Source organism: Monodelphis domestica, chromosome 2 (genome assembly GCF_027887165.1).
Source record: "Monodelphis domestica isolate mMonDom1 chromosome 2, mMonDom1.pri, whole genome shotgun sequence".
NCBI classification, from domain to species: Eukaryota; Metazoa; Chordata; class Mammalia; order Didelphimorphia; family Didelphidae; genus Monodelphis; species Monodelphis domestica.
In genome coordinates this window covers 511,157,158-511,184,368 of record NC_077228.1, presented here as the reverse complement: position 1 = coordinate 511,184,368, position 27,211 = coordinate 511,157,158, and the positions used below count along the sequence as shown (strand labels likewise).

Genomic DNA, 27,211 nt, shown 5'->3' with positions numbered 1-27,211 from the left:
GGACACCTTTTTTTCTGAATTCAGAGAAGTGCGCCTATTAATTCTCCCCCCCCAACCCGGAAAGTCCCTAACATTTCCTCCAATTAGAAATCAGATCATCTAACACTGCATTGTTTCCTTTTAATTAATTGGTCTTCTTTAACTAATTTATTTGAATGTGTAAAAGTTTGTCTCTTCTAATATTTGGGGTCCAACCCTAAGCTGAAGAAGAGACCTGTTCCCAATTTCTTGGGCAACTGGCATGCACTGCTTAATAAATGGATATGCTCAGAAAATGAAATCTTTGCTTCCTCAGTTATTTCATTCTTTACCAGTCACACATGATTACTAATGTAGGCATTTTAACTAGTATCCCAACTATAAAACAAATTTTGATCTTACAGAGATTTATTAGTTTGGAATTTTTCTAGATTGGCACCAAGTTACCACAGCCTAGAGTGGGGGGAAAATGTTTAAATTCCAACTGATATTTGTTAATACATTTTTTAAAATAAAAGCTTATAAAAATAAATTCTGTCTAAGAACACATTAAGATTCAAATGTATCATCAGAGAACAGGATGACCTATGACTAGTACAAAGCATATCTAAGGTAATTTTTTTTCAGTAATTTTATAAATAAATGTCACAACAAACCTATTAATAAGACAAATGAGATTTTATTAGGGCATTTTTTTTTTTAGCAAAAGGGTCAATCCTTAATTAATGAAGCAAAAAAAGCTGACAATGACTAAGAGATCCTAATCTGTTCTCATAGAATCAAGTTCTACAGGGTGTTTCCATATCACTTAATCTAGTGATGGTGAACCTTTTAGAAATGGAGTGCCCCTCCCCACCAGAGTACCGGGTATACCCTGCCCTGCCCTTACCCCACACAGGGGAGGGAGGAAGTGCTCCCACTGGGCTGCTGGGCAGAGGGGCAGGTGATGTAAAAAAATGTTGTCAGGTGCAGTGGAAAGGGAGAGAGGAACAGCTCCACCCGAGTCCCTCTGCCTTTCTAGTAACCAACTTGGGGGAAAGGGGGGTTGGTGGGGAGCCAACTGCCCACAGAAAGCATGTTGTGTGCCATCTTTGGCACCTGTGCCACAGGTTCACCATCACTGGCTTAATCCCTCTCAAGAAATCAACCACCCAACCAGCCCTTATTATTAAGCAGCTACTATGGACCAAGCATTGTGCTAAGCACTAGAGATAGGAATGAAAATGAAACAGTCCTTATCCTCAAGGAGCCTATATTCTATAAAGGAAAGAACATATACATGACCAAACCCATATACCTGGTATGACACTGGCAGGGAAGGGAGAAGGCCCTCTAATTTGGAGGCAAGAGCAGTTTTGAAGGAAGCTAAGTGGGGAAGAAGTGAGGTGATGGGTACAGGGTGAGGTGAGGCAGGAAGTCATCTCTTGAATTTACTTTGTATGTCTAATGTATCAATTTATCTGTGTATGTTGTTTTCCTCAATAAAACATAAGCTCGACTGGGGACAGAGACAGTTCCCAGCACCTAGCAGAATGTGCTTGGCACACAGTTAAAATGCTTGTGACCTGAAGAAGGCTACTCTTCTTAGCTTTCCCTGTAGTCTTCCTGGGGCCAACTGTTGTTAGAATTCTGGCAGGGAAAGGGAGGAAATGAGTCCCTTACAATTTTGGATGTCAGCCCCTCCTAAAGAAAAGTAAGATAGTTCTTAGTATAAGTCACTCCTAAGCTTATGCATCTAGCCTTCCCTCTGCTTCCAATTACCTTTCAGTTATACATCCTTCCCTCCTTCCCTGTAGTCAATAATCAATTCTCTCTACCTTTACATCACTTAGTCCTTCACATTCCAAAGTCCCCAATTCTGGATTGGCCTGCCCCAGTAATTCAGAGTGCTGCCATATAAAGTCATAGAATCACCATACCAACTGCTACCAAGTTAGGCTAACTGACCTCTTCAGGCCTCTCCCAGCTACCTCCCCAACATCCCCAGAGGAGCTGCCCCAACCTCTGCTCTTCTAAAGCCCCCAAATTTCCTTTCACAGAGGAGACTGAGTGTATCTGACGAGCTCCATTTTTCTTCCTTCATTATTTCAAAATTCCTCTAGGCCTCCTCCTCTACCTCTCCAGACTTAGAGAATGCTCTGATCCTATTCACCAAAGTCCAAACCTTCAACTTTCCCCTTAATACTATCCCTTCCTGGCTCTCCTCTGTAAACTTAAAGAAATAATATATACCTGGAGGCAGCTGGTGGCATAGTAGATGGAGCACTGGGCCTAAGTCAGGAAAGTGATTTGGCCAGACCTGTCCTTTGGAAAAATAACTGATGGCTGAGCAGAGGACGGGCAAGCGTGGGGAAAATGAGGCAGGCAGCCCAATCTGCAGCTACTGCAATAAGTCCAGAATGAGGAGACAATGGTCTGGACCAGTCCTACTCCATCTGCTCTTAACCTGATCATTGTGGTAGTTCCCAAGGAGCTGTCCTTGGTTCTCTTCTTGCCTTCCCATCAAGGTTCCTATCAAGGTTCAATCACCACCTCTATACAGATGACTCCCGGAATCTATACACCCAGCCCCAATCTCTTCTGAGCTCCATTCCATATTTCTAACTGCCTGACAAGACATCTCTATCTCAATCACAACATGACCAACCAGTATTCATTCCCCTTCTTCCAAAATTTGTCCTTTCTAATTTCCCTAAATGTCTGGTGCCATGGTTCTCCCATTCCCTTGGACTTGATATCTTGGAAACCCAATCAGAAATTAAGTTCCGCATCTCACATCTATTCTTCCCAGTCCCTCTGCCACCACTCTAATTCAGTCCTTCAGGGATAAGATTCTTAGCCAGGCTCCTTTTTTCAGTCTCTTCCCTCTATAACTCTTCCTTTGCAGCAATCCCAAAATAATTTAAGACCCTCCCTTGCCCAAAGGCCTCCAAGAGCCACACCCTAGCCAGGCACTCAGGGTTATCTACAATTCAGATTCAGTATCATCTCCCAATTTTTCACTAGATTCCTCTTACATGTATGTGGAAGCTCTGAAGAAACAAGAAGAGTCTCCCACTTCTGTGGATTTGCAAGTTCTAAAGATGAAAGAATGCTGGCACTCCCACTGCTGATGTAATCACCATTTGCTACAATCTTTTACCTCTTTCAAGGTCCCATTTAAGGATCACATCTGCAATGCTAGATCCTCCTTAATCTTCAACAAATGAATGTGTCCTCTTAAATTAATGTCCCTTGCTGGGGTTCAAATTTTCCTAATCCAGATGAGACATTAAAGTTATTTGTACACATGTCCCATCCTCCTCATTAGGCTTCAAACTCTTTGTGAGAATCTAGGGAATATGTTGTTTTTGATCTTTGTATTCCAAATGCCTTTCACATAATGAATGTTATGTCCAGTCGAACTAAATAACACAAATGAACTCCAGGGAAAATCACAACCCACTGTGTTCAAAGATCATGAAATAAATAATCCAATTTTAATGGCTATAGCTTTTTCTACATGTAGACAAATTTTCTTCCTTTGGATTAACTCATTCTCAGTTGAGAAATCACTCAGGAACTGGAAAAGATGAAAAGCTTAGCTTTTTCTTCCAGTTCATGGGAAAATTTTTAAGAGAAAGATACTGAAAAATTTCAAGGTTATCATGCTGGGCTGTCAGAAACTATCTAATTATATTTTTAACAAGTGATATAACTAAAATCTGAAATACATAAATGCTTACACTGCAAATATTACACAAATGCTGAAGAAAACATGCAATAATTCTGTTGTTAGATTTAATCATTTATATCATTTTAGAAGTTATCGTCTTCCCAATGAAATATAACAAAAATATCCTCCAATTAGCCATGATAAACCCGTTAAACTGAAAACTTCTATTATCTCCTAATGATTTCATAAGTGCAACATCTACTTCAATTAGATTTGGCAAACAAAATAAAAAGAACTTACTTTTAAAATGTGCTCAACAGAAGGAGTGAGCCCTGGGGAAAAAGTGACCTGGTGACTGAGAGGAGGCCAAACTCACCATTCACCCACCCAATCCCAACCCTGATCATCAGACAGGATTAAAGTCTTGCCCTCAGTCAGTGACAGAGAACCTTTTAGAGATGGAGTGCCAGACTCCACTGCCACCCCCTAGACCAAGTGCCCTACCCATGCCCCCCTCCCCAGGCCACATTCTGTGCCTCTTCCCCAGTCCCTGCCCCCCCCAGGGAGGGAGGAAGCATTCCCATTGGACTGCTGGGCAGCAGGGCAGGTGATGTAGTCAGGCTTGAGGAGAGGGAAAAGAGAGGGGCACACAAACTCTGTTCATGCGAGCTATGATCCCCTTAAAGATAAAAAAATAAAAAGCAAAAAAATCCCAGCTTACAGGAAAAACCCTTATTTATAGGAAAATATAACACTCAGGTTAATGACATACATCCCATCAAGTTCCATCCTTCCTGAAGCAGGTATCCTCCAAATTAACCTTTTTAGCAAATGGTCAAGGGTTGCAAGTCAGGTTTTAATCTGGATGCACAGCTGATTGGGAGATTGCTACCTTGGACAAGCCACCATTATGTTTTCCAGAGCTTCAAGCCCATCTGGTCTCCCCCTCAGGCAGGCACCTTTTTGAAAGCAAATTGAAAAAACTAGTAAGAAGTGAGGGGAAGAAGAATGCAAATTAAGCCCAAGTTTGCCTGGGAAAGAAACTGGGAAAGGGAGCTGTAAAACAGCTGCCTCAGGTTATAAAACTTATTCTTAGATCACTAGACTACAGTTTTGAACATGTTTAAAGTACCAACTCAAAAGATACACCCCAAAATACTTTGTATAGTAAAGACTGGTTACTTCTGATAGTAAAGACATAGGTAGTTTCAGTCTCACTCAGGCCAAAGGTAATGAAGAGGTCATTGTATTCTGAATGGGGTGGGGCAATCCTGTCCTGTAAGGGATGAAGGGATGCTGTCTTGAAGAGATCTGCTTACTAACTCCTACTGGGGAGACTGGGAGGGGAGCAGCCCAGTTTCACCTCCCTCCAACTTTCTACTTAGAAACTCTGCTGAATTCTGTGCTTCAGGGCCAGGAACATTGGGTCCTTGGCATGTGTGCCCATAGAAGTCTAGGTGTGGCATCTGTGGAACACGTGCCATAGGTTCACCATCATGGCCCTAAGTCCTATCTCCAGCCAGATATTTGTGACTGTTCTCTAAAGGCTTCCAGGATAAACCTCACTCCTTCACTGTCTCATGGCTTCACTGCTCTCCAGGGTTCTTCTTGATACTAGGGGTCTTCCACTTAGATGCGAATATAATTCCCTAAATAGCCTTCCATTCTTTAGCCTCCCAAATTCTCATGATTTGCCCACTCCACTGAAGTAACTCACAGGGATGGTAATATCCTTCACCATATTATCACCCACAAGTATTCTAATCTGTACTATTCATAATTCTAAATCTCTGACCATCACTCTCTATCATCCCATCTATCCTTGAGCCTCTCTCATTTTAGACCTCTAGTCACTATATCCACCTCGGCTTAGGTTCTCTTCATATACATATGAAAATATGTGTCTATACACACACACACACACACACACACACACACACACACATTTTATTTAAACCCTTACCTTCTGTCTTAGAATTGCCTTTAGTTCCAGGGCAGAAGAGCAGCAAGGATTAGGCAACTGGGGTTACGTGACTTGCCCAGGGTCGCATAGCTATGAAGTGTCAGAGGCCACATTTGAACCTAGGACCTCCTGACCCTATGTCTGGATCTCTATCCAATGTGCCATCTAGCTGATCCATCTCCCTTCAATATCTTAATCTAATAAGTTAACCAGTTCAACTTTATGCTGTTCTATACCTTTGAATTTGCTATATATTCATTGTTTGCTGCTCATTTCTTTCCATATCCCAACCTTGGATAATTCCCTTCATCTCCCTTCTCTGCTCCTACACACATGCTGCTGAATCCAGACGGAGGAAGTCACACAACCAGGAAGACAGGGTCTACTACAAATTTGTTAAGTAATTTACTCATTGCAGTATTATTCTCTCCTGATCATTCCCACCCTATTTCTGAACCTTCTCTTCTTTTGGGCCATCTCTATTATAGCCTGCCCACTCCCTCTAAGGAGGATCTCACCAAATATTTGACCAGAAGAAATTGAGGCCTTTTATCACAAGCTCCCTCTTCTCCCAAGTGCCACAAATCACCCTTGCACCAACAACCCCAGAAGATACCTCAGTACAAACAGCTCTGAGGTCTCCTGAACCCCTGCTCTATACATTCACTGCCATTAAATATTTCCAAATAAGCATCCCCTGCTGTTGCTATTGTCATTCAATCATTTCTGACTCTTTGCAACCTTGTATGGGGTTTTCTTGGCAAAGATACTGGAGTGGTTTGTGCCATTTCCTTCTCCAGCTCATTTGACAGAGGATAAAACCAAGTCAAATAGTTAAATGACTTGCCCAGTCACCCAGCTACTAAGAATCTGAGACCAGATTTGAACTCAAGGCTTCCTTACCCCACTGTACCACCTAGATGTCCCACATGTGTCTCCAAAACAAAACTCATTATCTTTCTCCCTGAAATTCTCATCTCCTCATTTCCATATTTCTGTGGGGGACACCCACATCTTTCTAGCCACCAGACTTGTGCCCCGAGGCTCAGCTTCTATCTTTCTTCTCCTTCCCTTCCCCTCCAATCACATTCATCCCCTTTCCTCACATGGCCACCATTCAGTTCAGGCCCTCATCACATCCCTCCTGGAATACTCTTCCTAAACTGGTCTCTCTCCCCTCTCCAAGACACCCTCCACACAGCTGTCAAAATGATATTCTCCTGGCTGTATGACCCAGATGAGTCACATACTCTCCATTGCCTAGTCCTGACCACTCTTCTGCCTTTGAACTGAGCCTTAGTATTCATTCTAAGAGTTTAAAAACAATAAATGTTCCTAAAACATAGGTCTGAACCTGTGACATCCCTGCCCAAGAGGCCCTGCTGGGCCCCCCCAAAGCCTTTCGGTCTGGCTGTAGCCTCAGCCATCCAAGCTGCACATTACTCCCTAGCATGAGCTCCGCCACAGTATAAAGAAACTGGTCTCTTTGCCGTTCCTTGAACACAACACTCCACTCTTCATCTCCCACCTTGGACAGATTATCCATCCTCTGGGCCTACATCTCTTTCCTTCCCTGCCATGATGCTCACTTCAGAGTTCTAACCCAGCCACCTGACAGGAAGCCTTTCCTGGTCCTCCCACAAGGTTAATGCTCTCCCCTAGAAATGACTGCAGAGATACTGTTGATTGTATTGTCTATACAAGTGATGTTTCCCAAATAGAACAGCTCCAAGGGCAGGGGCTGTTTCATTTTCATCTGTATCCTTTAGCACCTAGAGTACTAGGCCTGTGTTAGGTATTAGGTAAATATTGGTTAAAGAGAACTGTTGAAAATAAACAAATCATTCCTTTTTAGATATGAAAGAAAAAAGTCAGGTAGAATTTGAACCTTCTGAGCTCTGCCAAGAACCTTTTCCAAACCACACTGCCAGAGTTCTGGCAATAAGCTTCAGGCTTCCTTCTCTCCATGGAACCTCAGGCTCCCTGGGCTCAAAAGAGAGAGTTTTCACCTCCTCTTATTTTCTTATATTTGGATTCCTACCACTGAGTCCATGGCCTGACATAGAGTAAGCATTAGAGAAATGCTTTATCATTCAAAAATCATAAATATTCTAAAAAGAAATTTCAATCACTGAGTTAAATAAACACTGATGACTACTTATCATAAAACAAGTTTATATCAAGCAACAGTATACCTCTGTAGGAAAAAAGTTATTAAGTCTTCCTGACACTCATTTCAATTTTGAATTAAATAAAATCCATCCTCTCGTAGCACTTGCTCCATTCTTAATATTCCTTCAAGTCCCCTGACTTCCCTATTTTCTCCTTCCCTGTTTCTAGCATCTTCTGATGCCAGATACTAATTCTCAGGATTCCTATGCCTAGAGCCCTGGTTTCTAGCAGTATTTTCCCAAGTGCCATAATTTTAGACTATATATAAAATGGCTAAGAGGACTATCCACGCATTTGAATATAATTTGCACATATTTACATAGATGTATCATCAAATTTCAAACTAAAATCGGATACCCTGAAGGTAGCCATTCTTTCCTTTTTTTTCTTCTCTATTAATCTCTCAAGTCTTACTATAATGACCCAGATTCCTTACATGGCATGAAGGCACAAGGGGAAAAAGGTCCAAAGTATTTCTTAGCAATGTTTAGGTAGTCTAAGTAAATGCCTCCTAGCAAGAATGCAGAAAGCTCAGAGCATCAGATGCAGAGTCAAGCAAAGTCTTTGTCAGGCTATCAATAGCCCTGGTCTCTGGAGACCCAACATTTTCCCATAGGAAGATATCACATCTTCATCTGACTTCCCTCCGAACCTCTCTAGCCTTTCAAGAATCAACAATTAAGACAAATTAAATCATAAGCGCACACATATACAACTATGTTTTTGTAATAACAGTGGTCCTGACACAGTCCTATTGGTCCATTCAAAATATGGTGGTCATTGTTTAAAAGTCCAGCTAAATCCTTTCACAAGTTTATCTAAAGGAATAGAAGCACACATAAGAATCCCCAGTTTTGAAACCAAGAATTGTTCCATATAAAATATTAATGTATCAGATGTACCTTTCTGAAAAACATGAAGATTGGTTTGTTATCAAAGTTACTCAATATCTGAAGGCCAAATTTAACATTTGGCAGGATATTTCATTAGAATAACAGTCTGAAGAATTTCGAAGAATGTTTAGCTAGGCAAGATAGCAGTTGCCTCTTAGCAACAGTAAGTGATATAGAGACAATTTCAACAGATGACTAACTATAGTTCACAAGAAATATGCTGTCATATTAGTCAAGAACCTAGGGAGAAAACAATCCCTTATGTAAAATAAGCTATGCATTGACTTTCCAAATCACAATAAGATTTTAATTTGGGATTAGTCTCACTGATGTTAATTTCCTTCATACAAAAAAACTTAGTGCTTTATTTTTTATAGTCTTTAAAAACAACCATAGAGTCTGTTACTTGTGATATATTTATATTATCTGCACTTTGTAATCCCAAAGATAAGAAGGCGGATGAAGAAAAATAGCTTGAACTTAAATATCATGTCCAACATTAAGCAGAATTTCCCCCCTTTCTTAACCCAACAAGTAACATGGATTTCTTTAGAACTGGAAAACAATGACAGAATAACTCTTACCAACAGCCAAGAATCCTGTTTTTTCACTACTATATAAAAATGATAAGTTTATGATACGATTGCCCACAGTAATGCCCTACCTTCATTATAGGGCACTGGATTGCCAATCTTTCCTCCAACTTCATCAGCAGATTGCAAAACTTCTAAATCCATCAATATAACCACTTTCCTACAAGGACAAAAGAATACAAAGTTAGAATTAGTGGAAGCGGTGTGAAGCGTATGCGAGTCTGAGACCTCGAGCTATCACGCAGGCTGCTTTATAAACACGCAGTCCCTACTGACTATTCCGATAATGACTTTCTCTGCATTAACAACTTTTGAAATGGCCAAATAACTTGGGAAATAAATTATTTTAGCAATTCTCACACTGAATATTTCCCTAATTTTTTCACTGCATACTTCATATTCCATAGTCACAGTTTTTCCTTCATAATGGAACCTTCCTTCTTTCTTTCAAACATTCCAAATGGCTCTACTTACAAAGAGCACATCTTCATAGGGGCCAAAAGATGTGAGAAGGAAGAGTTTCCTGTAGTAATTCCCAAACTGTGGTCCACTGACCCCAACAATTGCAGTCATTGTGACTGCAAAAGGTCTACAGATATCTAGACACACCAGGCAGGGTGATTCTGATCTTTATTTAGCACCAACAACATGCAGTGTGACTCATTATAATAAACATACTTTCTATAGAATGAACATCTCACACATATATACATTCATTTTCAAATATATACAGAAACTTGTGTTTAATAAAAGAATTCATTTAAAATCACTCGTGAAGGCTTAGCAACCATTTGTTATCATTTATTTTCTCAATTGATGGATACTATCAAATGTTTTGATGATAAAAAAACAGTTCTTACACTAAAAGGGTAAAAACTACAGTAGAGTATTAAATAACTAGGGCACAAAGATCTCATTTTCAATTGTATCTATGTATAACTAACTGACCTGGCATTTAGATTTTCTGTGAAAATTCAATTTATATCAATAGTTCTGAAAACACAATAAGAGAAAATAATAAAAGTTATCATTTAGTCATTTCCAGTCATGTCTGACTCTTTGACCCCATTTAGGGCTTTCTTAGCAGAGATATTAGAATGATTTGACATGTCCTTCTCCAGTTCAACTGAAAGATGAGGAAACTGAGACTAACAGGGTTAAGTGATTTGTCCATATTTGAAATCAGGTAGAGGAATCTTCCTGACTCCAAGCTTGGCGTTCTATCCAGTGCCACTTATATAATAATGTTGTATGCAATATATTATAAAATATATAATGTAATATAATATTGTGCCTAATAATAAAAGAATTTATAAATTGTTTTTTTAAAGCCATGAAGTATTTGAATCCATAATTCCACAAAATAAATAGTACATGCATTGTATTCCCATCTGAGAGATGAGGAAACTATGGCAAAAAGGTTAAGTAATTTACTCAGAATGACAAAGCTGGCAATGAAGGTCTTCTCTCAGTCCATTGTCCTTTCCAACATATAATGCTGCCTTTCTCAAAAGTTCCCTTTTTAAGTTTTCACTGACAAAAACAGATAGAGGCAAGAGCCCCCAAGAAAGCCTGAATCTACTTCCCAAAAGCTGTAATATTACTCTGTATAAAAGAACCTCTGGTCACTGAACCAAAATACAACACTGCATTCCAGAACATAAAATCAAGTAGAATACAGGCAGGACTTAAAATTCCAAAGCTTTAAGTAAGTAAAACACTTTTTGAAATAAATTCTAGCATGTTTACCAATGCTCGTAGGTTAGAAGACTGAAATTTTTCAAAAAATAAAGGATTAGTCAACTAATTGGACTTTTGCTTCTCAGGAAACTAAGGGTGAGGGATAAGAAGAAGGAAATTTTTCAAAATAAAGAGTTGAGCTATATTCTCAGTTTGCTTCAATTTGGCTTCCTGTTTTTGATCCTAGAATATGATATTTTTATATCCATATAAAACACAAGTGGATAGGTATGAAATACAAATTAATCAACATTCATAGCGATCATTAATATGTCCCCAAGATGACACAATGTTTCTAGACTTTGTCTTTATGTTTTTCAGCAGATCTTTGTCCAGTCAGACTGTTTGCAATGGTGGAGCATATAGAACTGAGAGACGCAGACTGATATGGAGGATAAAAAACTGACCTTGGATTCAGAAAGGCCCAAGGGTCTTCCCAAGTCTTACCCTCGGACAAAAAACTACTTGTGTGTCTGGGGACAAGATGTTTCATGTTCAAGTACCTCAGACAATTCTCTCAAACTTGAGTTATCAACGAGAAGCTGAAAACACATTGGTGGAGTGTTCCCCCATCAATGAGATCATAGGACCAAATTTGCCCCTCCTCACTACTCCCAAGAAAAAAATCTCAATACTTGTGAATTAGAAATAAAGAATTACAGACCTTGGAGAAATGAGAAGCCATGTTCCTCCTTCCTTTTATAGGTGAGAAAACAGGCAAAAAGAAGTTGTGACTTAACCAATGTCAAAGAGCCAGAGAAGAGTCACCAAATAAACTTGAGAAAGGGATGTTTCTGCCTAAATTCCAGTATATAAGCTCTTGGAGGGGAGGAAGCTGATCCCTAGTTCATACTTAATAAAAGCTGACTGATTGAATCCCAATTCAGAGGGATCTTGGACTTAAGGGAAGAAAGCCTCTATTATAGCCTCCCAGGGCTCCAGAGACCTGAAAGTCACCCAGATATCAGATCATAGCATGAGGCAATCTGTCTGGTGCAGTAGGAAAAAACCATCCAACTAGGAATCAATATCTTTGGGTTTAAGTCCTGACTTGACCATTGACTACTCCTAAAATTGAGCAAGTACCTTCCCTTCTGATTAAACCTGTAAAATCAGGCTAATGATGCCTGTTCTACTAACTTCATTGGGCAGACTAAATCAGAATTCAGTACCGCACCAATGGTCACAAACTACTACATAGACACAAATGGATACTGTCATAAAAGATAAGTAATGTGTATATTTAAAAAGAGCTGAAAACCAACAAAAATTAAAGGCATGAAAGTTAATTTTCCGCCTAAAAACTTGTGTTTTTCTCAAGGGAAAGTAAATATGAGCAGTCACAGGTCTCATTCAGGAATAAGTTTTTAGGAATATGTGATATTTAATTCTGAAATATTAAAAATGTGCTATTTAATCATATTCTTCTATTCCTTCTTCTCTTAATCCCCCCATCAAACCTAAGCTCAGAAGGATAGATTATTTATTAATATGCTGAATGTAACCAAATTCATCCCTCATTTTTTTTAGGCTAAAATACCATTTACTATTCAATTCGAACATTTAAGTAGCAATCAATGTGTGCAAAAACAATGGGAATACAAAAACAAAAACTAAATTCTTTTTGCCTTCAAAGAAGTTACATTCTAGATAGACCTTATATCTACTATATAAGTTATAGTCTACTCTATATAAGGAAGCAAAGAACCAGGATTCAAATTGTCTTGGGCAAATCACTTAAATTCAATGGGTCCCAGTTTTCTCATCTGTAAAATGTGGGAGCAGAGAGGCAGCTGGAAAGCATGGTGGATAAAGCAGCAGGCCTGGAGTTAGGAGGTCCTCCATTCAAATCTGGCCTCAGATGCTTCCTGTGTGACTTAACCCCAGTTTCCTAGCCCTTACTGCTCTTCTACCTCAGAACTGATACTTTATAGCGATTCCAAGGCAGAAAGTTAAATGTTAAAAAAAAAGGAGGGAGCTGGAAGATGATTCAGAGGCCTCTGAAGAAGGCGCAGGATCATCCCTGAGGTGCCGTCTCTGTGGTGCCTTCCAATTCTTTATGATCCTATCTATAAACACAAAGTATATACAAAAAAACATTGAGAGAGTAAGTAATCTTAATAACTGGGGACAATAACAGAATTTGAAGAGAAGGAAGCAGCTACCCCATCCAGCCCACACCCAGAAGGATTCTCCTCTAGACCATCTGATGAATAGTCTTCTAAGGAAGATCCTGGTTAGGTGATGGTACATTTAAATGTATCTTTCCACTGGGGCCTATATGAAAACCTGGCTCTACTTCTTAAAAGGTTGGGTCTTGAATTTAAAAGCTCTGGTGAGAAAGAAACATCTAAAAGGAAGTCAAATAAAGGGGTCTTTCCCTCTGTAACCAATTGGAATTTATCTTGGTTAGTGCTGTTGGGTAACCAGCATCAGTGGCCAATTCTCTTACTCCTGCTTACTAAGGGTTATCAATTTTATAGACTTAGAACTTGGCTTATAGCTTAATTTTCACAAATTAACATCTCCATAAAAAGAGATAGGAAAGAGAAGAAAAACAAAACCACAGACCTTCCAAATTTCAGAGTATTAACAATGAACCGGTTAACCTGGCAAATGCAGTTGCTGGACAAGCGTTCTTCCTCCACCAGTACATTTAGCTGAGTTGCCAACATGAAAGCTGAAAAGTAAAAGAGATTTAATCTCCACAACACAACAAATCGGCTTCCTAAGACTTTGATTCAAAAAATATGAATGCTGATCATGTTTGGGCCAAAAGTTCCCTACCCGTGTAACAGGGAGAAAGGGCAATGTAAACAGATGTTTTCTGAAATTAAAGCAAATCACAGCTTCCCTGCCCCATCCCCCCAATTTCTGGCTCTACAAAATGATTTCAGCACAGTCATTTGCAGCTAGCAAACATGCACTGCTCCACTTGTATACACCTTTATCTTGATGGGCCCAAATTCACCTTTTCTCACCATTCTAATTTCATGACAAAGACAAAAAACCCTTAGGAGTCCCTCACATTGAAGAACATGTGCTTGCTAAATCCAGCAGCAAATTCCCCAGGCATATCCTTTCTCTCCTTTAAAGCTCCCAACATAGGAAAGAAATTCAAGAACGGCAGGTATAGGACAACTAACCCATCACATTCACTTGAAGTCAATAGCATCCTTAGGGAAATTAATCACACAGAAAACATATAGAGCCAGTTAGAGAAAATTAATTAAGCCAAGTGGCAGCTTTCCACTTGGACTGTTCTATTGTTAAAATGCTCTGCCAGCTGCAATTCTGTCTGAATTAGACTGCCAACCTCATGTATGCCTTAAAATAAGGCACTTGGATATCATAAAATATTGGATTTCAAGGTGGTGGGGGCCCTTTTGTCACTTAAACACTTCCAAATTCTTAATTCTCTACACTGTACTCACAGGATACAGTATTCAATCCATCACTCATGAGCATTCGATAACGGGGTGGAGAATTTCCTGTAGCAATCGGTCGGATGTTCTAGGATAGAAAACTTGAGTTATTAGTCTGCCTGCTGACTGACTCTCCTGAGACACCTAAACAGTGGCAGGAGAGTAAATCTGACATCAGTCCAGCATGGACAAAATGTTTGCCCACTCTCCTAGATATCTAAAAATAGGGAAAATAAACTGGATTGAAGCATTTCTCCTTCACTCCCTGCCAAGATCTTTGTTCCTTCTCTTCCCCCTAAATCAAACCCAATCCACAATCAAATCAATAAACAAGTGTTTACTGAGAACTTACTATATTACCGGGTTGCTACTGCCTGTAGGGGAGTAAAGCCTCAGGCCAGCACCTCAAGCCAAAGGTACATGTCAGCTCTCGCCAAGAATGAAAGCAGCCAAAGCCAAAACACACTTGCTGCTTTCTAGTGATGCTCCCTACCTAGACACACACAATGTACATATGCATGTAAGTATGCTTGTGTGTATACTATACATGTGTGTGTCTGTGTATACATAAAAAACCCTTACCTTCTGTCTTAGACCTGATACTATGTATTGGTTTCAAGGTAGAAGAGTGGTAAGGGCTAGCAATGGGGGTTAAGTGACTTGCCCAAGGTCACACAGCCAGGACCTGCCCGAGTCCACAAATAAATATTTGAACACCTTATAAAAATATAGTTCTAACTTAATTTACATTTATAAGTGAGAAAGATTATGTTTTACAAATTTGGATACTTACAATGACTTGCAGTATGGGTTTTATAGTAGTATCCCCTTGTTGCATTATGAGCTGAAAAGAGAAAAAAATCACTTGAGATATAAGTTGATCTGATGCTGTGAACTTTTTCTGCATGGACAGAAAAACTATTAGTAGTAGTTTAGTCTCAGAGACTTTGGGAAGAAGGCACTCAATTCTTAGAAAAGCTTGTTGAAATAAGCTTGGGTCTTGTCACTGGGCAAACCCCACCAACAGACAACACACCCAACACCCAGGGTCAGCATACTGATCAACTGAAGTTTAAGCAGTTCGAGCCTCACTGTGCCTTATCTCAAACACCGAAAAAAAAAATATATATATACACACACACATACACCCCCAAAAGGGAGCTCTTTTAACAATGCTGCTTTTTGTGATGTGCAGCTCAGAAGATCTGTTATTAGCATTCCACTCCACAATGGCCAGCTCCATGTATAATCTCTTTTGCTATGATAGGGGCCCTGGCCTACAGATTGTGATCTGCATGTTTTGGCTCAAAATCATAACTAAGTGCCTCTGACTGACAATCAAGGTTGAAACTGGACAGATGGTGAGAATGAAATATAGGCATATTTACATTTCAAATTGACTGGGAAATCTCAGTAAGAGAATTCTATGTGAATCTTATGTTAAAGTGATGAACAATCCCTACTTTACTTCAGAACACATCTAGTTCATGGGGCAACAAAATCAAGATGGTGAAAAAAAGACAGTAAAGGTAAGAGCTCACTCAACCTCTCTCAGATTCCCCTCCAAACAATATTAACACCCCAACATGAATTCTAAAGTGGCAGAACCAACAGAAAGGTCAGGGAAACAATTTTCAGGCCCAGAGAATTAAGAAGGTCAACACGAAATATCTCACTGGAATCCCCAGAATCTCTGAAAACAGCAGCATAAAAAACATGAAGCTTTCGATAGTGACTCCTCCCACAGGAGCAGAGGCTAACTTTAACACAAAGTTAAAACTCAAAAAATAAGTAGGAAAAAAATGAACAACAAAAGAACTGAGCACAGAATATTACCATGGCAACAGAAAAGATCAACATAACAATATCAACAGCAAAGTCTCAAAGAAAAATGTGAATTGGTGTCAGGAAGAGTTAAGGATTTAAAAAACCAAATAAGGGAGATAAAATAAAAATTGGGAAAAGAAAGAAATTAACGTTATATAACAGTCAGAAAAAAAGAGTCAACAGCTTATAAAAGAAGCACACACAAAAAAAAGGAAAAATATGTATAAAAATTCAAGAAAAGAACTCCTTGAAAAGTAGAACTGACCAAATGGAAATAGAAGTACAAAAGCCCAATGGAGAAAATAATGCCTTAAAATTAGAACTGGGCAAATGGAAGCTAATAACTCCATGAGGAATTAAGAAACAATAAAACAAAAACAAAAGAATGAAAATAAAATGGAAGAAAATGTGAAATATCCCACTGGAAAAACAACTCACCTTTGAAAAAAGGTCAAAGAGATAATTTAATAAAGCCATGTTTAAAAAAAACAGTCTAGATATCATATTTCAAGAAATTATTAAGGAAAAATGCTGACACTCTAGAACCAGAGTAAAATTGAGAGGATCCATTAATCATCTCCAAAGACATTTTCAAAATTAAAACTCCCAGGAATATTATAGCCAAATTCCAGAGCTCCCAGGTGAAGGGGAAAAAAAACACTACAAACAGCCAAAAGAAACAATTCAAATATCATGGTGCCATGGTCAAAGATATCAAAGGATTTGGCTGCTTCTACATGAAAGGATCTGAGAGCTTGGAATGATATTCTGGGGTATAAAGAAGCTAGGATCACAACCAAGAATCATCAACATAATGAAAATGAATAAAATCTTTTGGCGAGGAACATGGATATTTAATAGGATATTCTCAAACATTCTTGATGAAAAGACCATAGAACTGAATGGAAAATCTGATTTTCAAAGACAAGACCCAACAGAAACATAAAAAAGATAAACAGGAAAAAGAAAACATAAGGGATTTCATAAGATTAAACTGTTTACATTCCTACATGGGAAGATACTTGTAATACTTGTAACTTTCAAGAAATTTATCATTATTATTAGGGCAAATAGGAGTCACAGACTGAGAACATGGGTGTGAGTTGACTATGATAGGATAATATTCAAAAAAAAATAAGAGGTGAAAAAGAGGGATGCACTAGGAGCCTCAAGGAAGAGGTAAAATGGGGTAAATTATCTCATATAAAAGAGACACAAAAGAACTTTTATAGTGGGGGAAGGCAGGAAGGGTGGTGGGCAACAATTAAACTTTACTCTAATTGGAACTAAAGTGAAACAGCTGGGCATTGAAATCTATCTTATTCTACAGGAAAGGAGAGGCTGAAAGAAGGGAGGGTAGATGGGGGGAGGCATGGTCAAAAGCAAAACACCTGAGGAAAGAAAAAGTGAAAAGAGAGAAAGATAAATGGATAAAAAAATAGGATGGAGAGAAATAGATAAAAAATACATAATATTAAGTGATCATCACTAAAACCATTAACAAGTTATTATCTGTAGTAGGCATAGCCAGAAGCTTTCCTAATAATTTCAGGGGTAAAGAAAGGATGTCCATCATCACCACTATTATGCAATATTGCACTAGAAATGCTATAACAATATAGCTATAACAATAATATAACAATATAGCTATAGCAATAAGAGAAGAAAAAGAAGTTGAAGGATTAAAATAGTCAATAAAGAAACAAAACTATCTGTCTCTGCAGATGATATGATGGTATATTTGGAGAATCCTAGAAAATCAACTAAAAAACTAGATGAAATAATAAACTTTAGCAAAGTTGCAGCATATAAAATAAGCCCACATAAATCATCAGCATTTCTGTATATTACCAACAAAGCCCAACAGCAAAAGATAGAGAAATTCCATTTAAAACAACTGTAGACATTACAAGACCTGGGAGTCTACCTGCCAAAACAAATCCAGGAATGAAAAAAATAATTACAAAATACTATTCAGACAAAGTCAGATCTGGAAAACTAGAAAAATATTAATTGCTCATGGGTAGATCAAACCAATATAATAAAAATGGCAATACTACCTAAATTAATTTATACCAAATTGACAAACAATTATTTTATAGAAACAGAAAAAATAACAAATTCAACTGGAAGAACAAAAGGTCAATTAATAAAATTGGGAGTTAATGAAAAAAAATGTGAAGAAAAATGGCCTAACACTACCAGACCTCAAACTGCATTATTACAAAGTGAAAATCATCAAATCAATATGGTACTGGAGAACTAAGAGTAAAGGAATAGGTTATGTACACAATACATAGTAGGTAATGACCATAGTAATCTAGTGTTTGATAAACTTAAAGATTCAAGCTTTAAGGGCAAGAACTCACTATTTTTAAAAAACTGCTGAAAAATTGGAAATCTATTTGGCAGAAAGTAGGTATAGACCAACATCTCATAGTGTATACCAAGTAAAATCAAAATGGGCATAGGATTCAGACATAAAGGGTGATGCCTTAAGCAAATTAGGAAAGTATGAAATAGTTTACCTGTCAGATTTATGGGCGAGAAGAATTTATGACCAAAAAGGGGTTAGAGAGGATTAAGGGAAGTAAAATAAATATTCTTGATTATATTAAAAAAGATTTTGAAAAAAAAAAAGCAGCCAAGACTTAAGAAGAAAGCAGGAAAACTGAGAAAATAAATTTTACAAGTTTTTCTGTTGAAGGCCTCATTTCTCAAATATGTAGACAATGTTATCAGATTATAAGAATGAGTCATTCCCCAACTAATAAATGGATAAAGATCAGGGAAGTCATTTCTCAAACTCTCACAATTAATATTTCAATCTAAATTGGAAGGGTATACCTTTCCCTTAATATCCCTACAGCTACCCTTTGCTATTTCCTTCTATCTCCCCTGGAATCCTTACCAACACAGAGTCCCAATCCCTTCCAGACTCTTCATAGACACAAGATCCTCACCCTCAAGTGCCTGCCCCAACACATACACACAATTACTACCCACTCATGTCTGTCTGTCTCTCTCTCTCACTTGTTCATTCACTCTTTCTCTCCATCCCTTCCCAAGTTGCCCCCTACCAAGGTCAAAACTCTAGAAAGAGGGGCAGCTAGGTGGCTCAGTGGATTGAGAGCCAGGTCTAGAGATGGGAGGTCCTGGGTTCAAATGAGACCTCAAACACTTCCTAGCTGTGTGAACCTGGTTTAACCCCCATTGCCTAACCCTTACTGTTCTTCTGCCTTGAGGCCAGTACATAGTTAAGAGTTAAAAAAAAAATCCTAGAAAGCAATCAAGAATAAAATCTATGACCTCAGACAATGAACAGTAATGCATAGCATATGTGTAACCAGCATCTCAAGCAAAAAGACAAATTTGCCCTTGCAGCTCATCACAGATTTGATAGAATGTCAACCATTACTTTATGATGCCTTTGGAAAGACATACCTTCTCTAAAAACAACTGGTAGTTTAAAGGGAATATAGTAGTAATGTATAATTTAAAAAATATAAATAATCAATGAGCAAGTACTTATTAAGCACATCCCATGTTCTAGAAGCTGGGATACAAAGATAATTATAAAATAATGCTTGTCCTCAAGGAGTTTCCATTCCAGCTAGAGAAGATAGCTATATACAAACCAGACACAAAAGGATTTGGGGGACAGCCCAGGGCTGGAGGAAGGGTAGGAGGATCGGGAAAGCCTGTGTGATGGTACCTGAGCCAAGCCATAAAGGAACCTAGGGATCCTAAAAGGCAAAGACAAGTAAACAGTGAATGCCAGGAAGACTCTGTCAGGTCAAAGAGGAGGTCCCAAATGGCTTCAAACACCAAAGAATTTACATCTGATCCTTGGGGAATTAGAGGTGTTTACTGAGAATGGTGAGTAACTTTGGTAACGATGTGAAGGATAGATTGGAGTGGAGACTTGAGGCAGAGAGAACAATCAAGAAGCTATTACAATAGTCCAGTTGACCAGTCCATCATGAAACTTGTATTAGGTGACTACTATGTACCAGGCACTGTGCCAAATGCTGGAGTTGGGGAAAAAACCCAAAGACATTCTCTTCACTCACAGTCTAATGAGAGAGAGAAGCTCTATACAAGGTAAATAGGAAATGAGCAAAGTCACCAGATTTAAGAAGAGACTGGAAAAGGCTTCCTGTAGAAGGTGGGATAGTATTTGGGAATTAAAGGAAGCCAGGGAGGCCAAACATCAGAGCAGAAGAGAGTATTTCAGACAAGAAGTACAGCCAGAGAATGCCCAAGAGGTGAGAATGTCTTATCTGTGGAACAGCCAGCAGGCTGGGGTCACTGGGACACAGAACACATGGTGGGGACTATTACATGGGCTGTGAGAAGAGTGCAAAGGTTGGAAGGGGATAGGTTATAAAGGGCTTTGAATGCCGAGCAGAGCACTTCATATCTAATCCTGGAAGCAACAGGAAGCCATCAGTTTACTGAGCAGGTTGTAAAATACAGCTCATGAAGTTGGGGTATTCATATTAAATCCAGCAATGATCTGGTAAGCCCCCTGGCAGCTGGGTGGCTCAATGGATTGAGTCAGGCCCAGAGATGGGAGGTCCTGGGATCAAATCTGACCCCAGACACTTCCAAACTGTGTGACCCTGGGCAAGTCACTTGACCCCCATTGCCTAGCGCTCATTGCTCTTCTTTCTTGGAAACAACACACAGTATTGATTCCAAGATAGAAGGTAAGAGTTTTAAAAAAAAAAAAAGAATGGGCAAATCAGCCCAAGTCAGAAAACAGAGCAAGTCAAAGTTCTACTGCCAATCAGAATGAGATCAAACCAATGGGTGGTCCTCTACCTAAAGCCCAGACAAGACAGAGAACCATAGTCTATTTTTTTTCCCCACTAGACATAAAAAGGGTCAGAATAGAGGTGGATTTGAGAGGAGAAATGAGTCCTCTTTTAGACATGTCGAGTTAAAATGTCTAGCAAGCAAATGATGAGAAGGAACTGGAGATCAGGAGAAAGACTGGAGCTAGATGTATAGATGATCAACTGGAATAATTAAACCTTTGGGAGCTGGTGAGGTCACAAAAGATATCTCCTAATTTGTGAATCCAGGAATCAGAGAAACAAAAGTATGATGGAGAACACTCATTTGAATATTAATAGAAACAGAAATAGACTAGAGTAATAGAAGGCTAGAGTAGTATACAGCTACCTACCATAACAGATATAAGGAAACTTCAAGCCTAGTTCTGAGGCATAATATGGTTATAATAAGGGACTTCAAATATCCAGATATCTTTTGAAATGCTCTCCCCAAAATAGAGCAACTAGAAACTATTTGCCTTACTAACTTCTTCCTTCAAAAAGCAAAGGAACTGGGGCAGCTAGATGGCTCAGTGGATAGAGAGCCAGGCCTGGAGATGGAAGGTCTTGGATTCAAATATGGCCTCAGATACTTCCCAGTTGTGCGACCCTGGGCAAGTCACCTAACTCCAATTACCTAGCCCTTACTGCTCTTCTGCCTTGAAAATGATATTTAGTATCAATTCTAAGACAGAAGGTAAGAGTTTAGTACAAAAATATTCATAGCTGCACTCTTTGTGGTGGCAAAAAATTGGAAAATGGGGGGTGTTCCTTAATTGGGAAATGGCTGAACTAACTGTGGTATCTGAGAGTGATGAACTGGAGGATTTCTATATGAACTGAAAAGACCTCCAAGAACTGATGCAGAGTGAAATGTGCAGAACCAAGAGGACATTATACACTGAAAGTGAAACACTGTGGACTATTTAATATAATGGACTTTACTACTAGTAGCAATACAATAATCTAGGACATTCCTGAGGGACTTAAAAGAAAAAATGCTATCCATATTGAGAGAAAGAACTATGGGAGTAGAAACTCAAAAGAAAAACTTATGACATCATTTATCACTTGTTTATATGGGTATATGATTTGGGGTTTCAGCTTTAAAAGATTGCTCTATGGTAAAAATGAATAATGTGGAAATAAGTAACAAATTATAACATTTGTACAATCCAGTGGAATTGCTTGTCAGTTCTTGGAGGAGGGAGGGAAAGAATAATTAATCATGTAAACATAGAAAATATTTTTAAAAATAAAATAAAAATTTTAAATGACAATTTTAAAAAATTAAGTTCTTCTTCTATTGCTTAAAAAAAAAGGTGGGGGCAGCTGGGTAGATCTGGTAAGCCCCCTGGCAGCTGGGTGGCTCAGTGGATTGAGAACCAGGCCTAGAGATAGAAGGTCCTAGGTTGAAATCTGGCCTCAGACACTTCCCAGCTGTGTGACCCTGGGCAAGTCACTTAACCCCCACTGCTTAGTCCTTACCACTCTTCTGCCTTAGAGCCAATACACAGTATTGACTCCAAGAAGGAAGGTAAGGGTTTAAAAAAAAAAGCTAAGGATTAAAAAAAGAAAAAAAAGTTACAGGAACCAGTAAATAAAGCATGTTTCCAGGATGTTTTAGCTTAGAACCTGTAATAGACAAGAAGCTAAAATGGTCTAGTATGTCATATATAGTAGACTGTTAAGAAAGCAGATTTCAACCATTCTGGAGGGCAATTTGGAACTATGCCCAAAGGGTGCTAAAAGAATATCTACCCTTTGACCCAGCCATAGCACTGCTGGGTCTGTACCCCAAAGAGATAATGGACACAAAGACTTGTACAAAAATATTCATAGCTGCGCTCTTTGTGGTGGCCCAAAACTGGAAAATGAGGGGATGCCCATCAATTGGGGAATGGCTGAACAAACTGTGGTATATGTTGGTGATGGAGTACTATTGTGCTAAAAGGAATAATAAAGTGGAGAAGTTCCATGGAGACTGGAACAACCTCCAGGAAGTGATGCAGAGCGAGAGGAGCAGAACCAGGAGAACATTGTACACAGAGACTAATACACTGTGGTATAATCGAACGTAATGGACTTCTCCATTAGTGGTGGTGTAATGTCCCTGAACAACTTACAGGGATCCAGGAGAAAAAAACACCATTCATAAGCAAAGGATAAACTATGGGAGTGGAAACACCGAGAAAAAGCAACTGCCTGAATACAGAGGTTGAGGGGACATGACAGAGGATAGACTCTAAATGAACACTCTAATGCAAATACTATCAACAAAGCAATGGGTTCAAATCAAGAAAACATCTAATGCCCAGTGGACTTACGCGTCGGCTATGGGGGGTGGGGGGGGGAGGAAAAGAAAATGATCTATGTCTTTAACGAATAATGCTTGGAAATGATCAAATAAAATATATTAAAAAAAAAAAAGAAAGCAGATTTCAAAGCATTCAGAGAAAGAATAAGATTCTTAGACATGGTCTACAAAGTCCCCTTCTAGATCCTTATCTTTGATCCATGAAAATCACTAGTTAGTGAATACTAGTAGAAAAGAAGTAATCATGAAAAATCAGAAAGGACTCAATCATGAACAGGTCCTGTCAAACAAAGTTCCCCACCTTTTTTAACTTACTTTTTCCTAAAACATTTCACAAAACCTGTTATGTTCTTCTTGTAGAAAAAGTGGAGACGTGGACTAAGATTCTCATGTAATTGGAAAAATTAGTAATGGCTAAACATCAGGCACTCCAGTGGAGTGCCCCAGAGATCTGTGCTTAGGCCATGAACATTCTTCTTAATTACTAGATGGCATAAAGCTGGGAGGAAATGGACCACAATCACCTGACAATCTAGAACATTTTTCTGAATCAAAGAGGATGAAATGTAGTAGGGATAAAGAAAGACTTTCAGTTGAGTTTAAAAAGATCAACTTGTTCCGGTTAAGATGGCGGCTTAGAGAAAGCTAAAGCTCAGATCTCCTGAAAACCCTTCCCGACCGATCTCAAACAATAAGCTCCTAAGGCGCCGAAATTCAAAACGATCAACAGCACAGACCCTGGGAACCCTCCTCCTGGACCTGGACCCGGATCAAAAGGTACGGCTCCCCTTAAAAGCCAGAACACGAGATCCCTCGGACCTCAGGGGTAGGAGCGCAGAGTCCAAGGCTCCCGGAAGCCGGCCGGGCTCAGAGAGCAGAACCCTCAGGGCCTTCTACAGTCCCGGTGAAAGTTACTGCCTGGGGCTTCCGCTGCAGAGAGCTGGTCAAAACAACAGCAACCCTCAGGGCGGGCAAGACAGCCTCACGGGCTGGATCCTGCTATCCAAGTCTCAGTGAAAGTCCTCGCCCTGGGAGCTTGGGCTAGCTGCAGCCCATCCCCCCCGCAGGCCGACGAAACAGCCTCACGGCCAGCGATTCTGAAGGCAACTTCCGGAAAGCGAGCCGGGGGGAGAGTGTGGCCTCATGGTCCGACCCTTCCATTCCAGTTCCAGTGAGGCATATTCAGGTTAACCCAGGGAAAGCTCATAGAACCATCTGCCCAGGACTAAAGCCTCTGAACACCAGACAGAGACAAGAAAAACTAATCCTCCACATTCAGAAATGGCAAACTCCACAGAACCACAGAAGCCCCAAAATACCAAGAAAAATAAGAAGAAAGGGGCGACTTTGGACACATTCTATGGAGCCAAAATACAAAATACAGAGCAGACAGAAGATAATATAAAAGAAAATGCTCCAAAACCTTCCAAAGGAAATGGAAACTCTCCACAAACCTATGAAGAATTTGAATCAGAAATGACCAAAAAGATGGAAGCCTTCTGGGAGGAAAAGTTGGAAATAATGCAAAAGAAATTCACGCATCTACAAAACCAGTTTGACCAAACTGTAAAAGAAAACCAGGCTTTAAAGGCCAGAATCAGGCAGCTGGAAGACAACGATCGTGTAAAAGAGCAAGAATCAATAAAGCAAAGCCAAAATACCAAGAAATTAGAAGAGAACATATCTCACCGACAAGGTGATAGATCTGGAAAATAGGGGGAGAAGGGATAATTTAAGAATAATTGGACTCCCAGAAAAGCCAGAAATAAACACCAAACTGGACATGGTGATACAAGATATAATCAAAGAAAATTGCCCAGAGATTCTAGAACAAGGGGGCAATACAGCCACTGACAGAGCTCACAGAACACCTTCTACACTAAACCCCCAAAAGACAACTCCCAGGAATGTAATTGCCAAATTCCAAAGCTATCAAACAAAAGAAAAAATCCTACAGGAAGCCAGAAAAAGACAATTTAGATATAAAGGAATGCCAATCAGGGTCACCCAAGACCTTGCAAGTTCTACTCTGAATGATCGTAAGGCATGGAACATGATCTTCAGAAAGGCAAGAGAGCTGGGTCTCCAACCAAGAATCAGCTACCCAGCAAAACTGACTATATACTTCCAAGGGAAAGTATGGGCATTCAACAAAATAGAAGACTTCCAACTTTTTGCAAAGAAAAGACCAGAGCTCTGTGGAAAGTTTGATACCGAAAATCAAAGAGCAAGGAATACCTGAAAAGGTAAATATTAAGGAAAGGGGAAAATGTTATCTTCTTCTTTTACTAAAAAGATCAACTTGACAAGTACAAGACAGGGAAAAGAAACCTTTAATGCAGCAGGTTATCTGAAAAGAGTTCAATTGAATTGACTGTAAACTCCACATGCATCAACAGTGTGTTATGAAAGTAAAAAAAAGCTGAACTACTACCTTAGCCTATGCTGAGAAGAATACTCAGCACTAGAAGGATGACAGTCCAACAGTATTCTGCCTCCTTCCGACCAGAGCAAAGATGGTTCTTCAAACCAGGCAAAAGATGACTCCTGGAACCACATTTTAGGAAGGACCTTGCTCAACTTCAGAGCATTCATCCAGAGGAAAGCAACCAAAATGAGGAAATCAGTCAACAAGCATTTACTAAGGCTTTATATGTGGCAGGCACTGTTCTATGTGCTGGAGATAAGAGAGAAAAAAAAAAAGCAGCCCTAGACATCAAGGAGCTATATTTTAATGGGGGAGCCAGTATGTAAATAACCAAATACTTAATAAGACATATACAGAATAGGGGGAAGAGAAGGGAAGGGGAAAATAAATAGTATTTATAAAGAGTCTTCTATGTGCCGGGCACTATGTTTAGTGCTTTACAAATATTATCAGATAATAATGAAAAACGTTTTACAAAACTATTCATAATGTGTTCTTTGTGGTGGCAAAAAATTGGAAAATGAGGGGTGTCTCAATTGGGGAATGGCTGAACAAATTATGGTATACAAAGGTGATGGAATACTATTGTACTATAAGGAATGATGAAATGGAGGATTTCAATATGAACTGGAAAGACCTCCATGAACTGATGAAGAGTGAAATGAGATCCAAGAGAACATTGTACACAGAAACTGAAACGTTGTGGGATGATCAAATGTAATGGGCTTTCCTACTAATAGCAATGCAATGATCTAGGACAACCCTGAGGGACTTATGAGAGGAAGAACTGTGGGAGTAGAATCACAGAAGAAAAACATGTTATTGATTGCTTGTTTATATGGGTATAGGATTTGGGGTTGTGTTTTTAAAAGATTACTCTATTACAAAAGGGAATAATATGGAAATAGATATTGGATGATAATATATGTATAACCTAGTGGAATTGCTTGTTGGCTCCAGGAGGGAGGAGGGAAAAAGAGAGGAGAAAAAGCATGAAGCATGTAAATGGAAAAATACTTTTAAAATAAATGTTAAAATTTTTTAAATTTTAATAATTATATAAATAATAAATTTAAATCAGAAGTGGGGCAGCTAGATAACACAGTAGATAGAACCAGATCTAGAGTCCAGAGGACCAGGGTTCAAATCTAGCCTCTCAAAGTTTCTAGCCCTGTGTCCCTGGGCAAGTCACTTAATCCCCATTGCCTAGTCCTTACTGCTCTTCTGCCTTGGAATTGATACTTAGTATATATTCTAAGATAAAGGGTTTAAATATATATATGTGAAAATCAGAGTAAATAGGCACTAGCAAGTGAGTATACTAGAAAAGCCTGCAAAAGTTAAAATGTGAGCCTTAAACTGGAATCCAGGGAAACTA

At 39.1% G+C, this 27,211-nt stretch overlaps 1 protein-coding gene across 1 annotated transcript in view; it reads right to left on the bottom strand.

Moving 5' to 3' along the window:
* The window catches only part of RPA1 (replication protein A1), a 73,874-nt gene that overhangs the window by 45,580 nt on the left and 1,083 nt on the right, over positions 1–27,211 (bottom strand). The window contains exons 2-5 of the mRNA XM_007485760.3: positions 15,214–15,264; positions 14,430–14,508; positions 13,567–13,675; positions 9,327–9,415 (exon numbers count right to left, since the gene is read on the bottom strand). Coding sequence (XP_007485822.1) covers positions 9,327–9,415; positions 13,567–13,675; positions 14,430–14,508; positions 15,214–15,264 — 328 coding nt within the window. The remainder of the gene's footprint in view (positions 1–9,326; positions 9,416–13,566; positions 13,676–14,429; positions 14,509–15,213; positions 15,265–27,211) is intronic.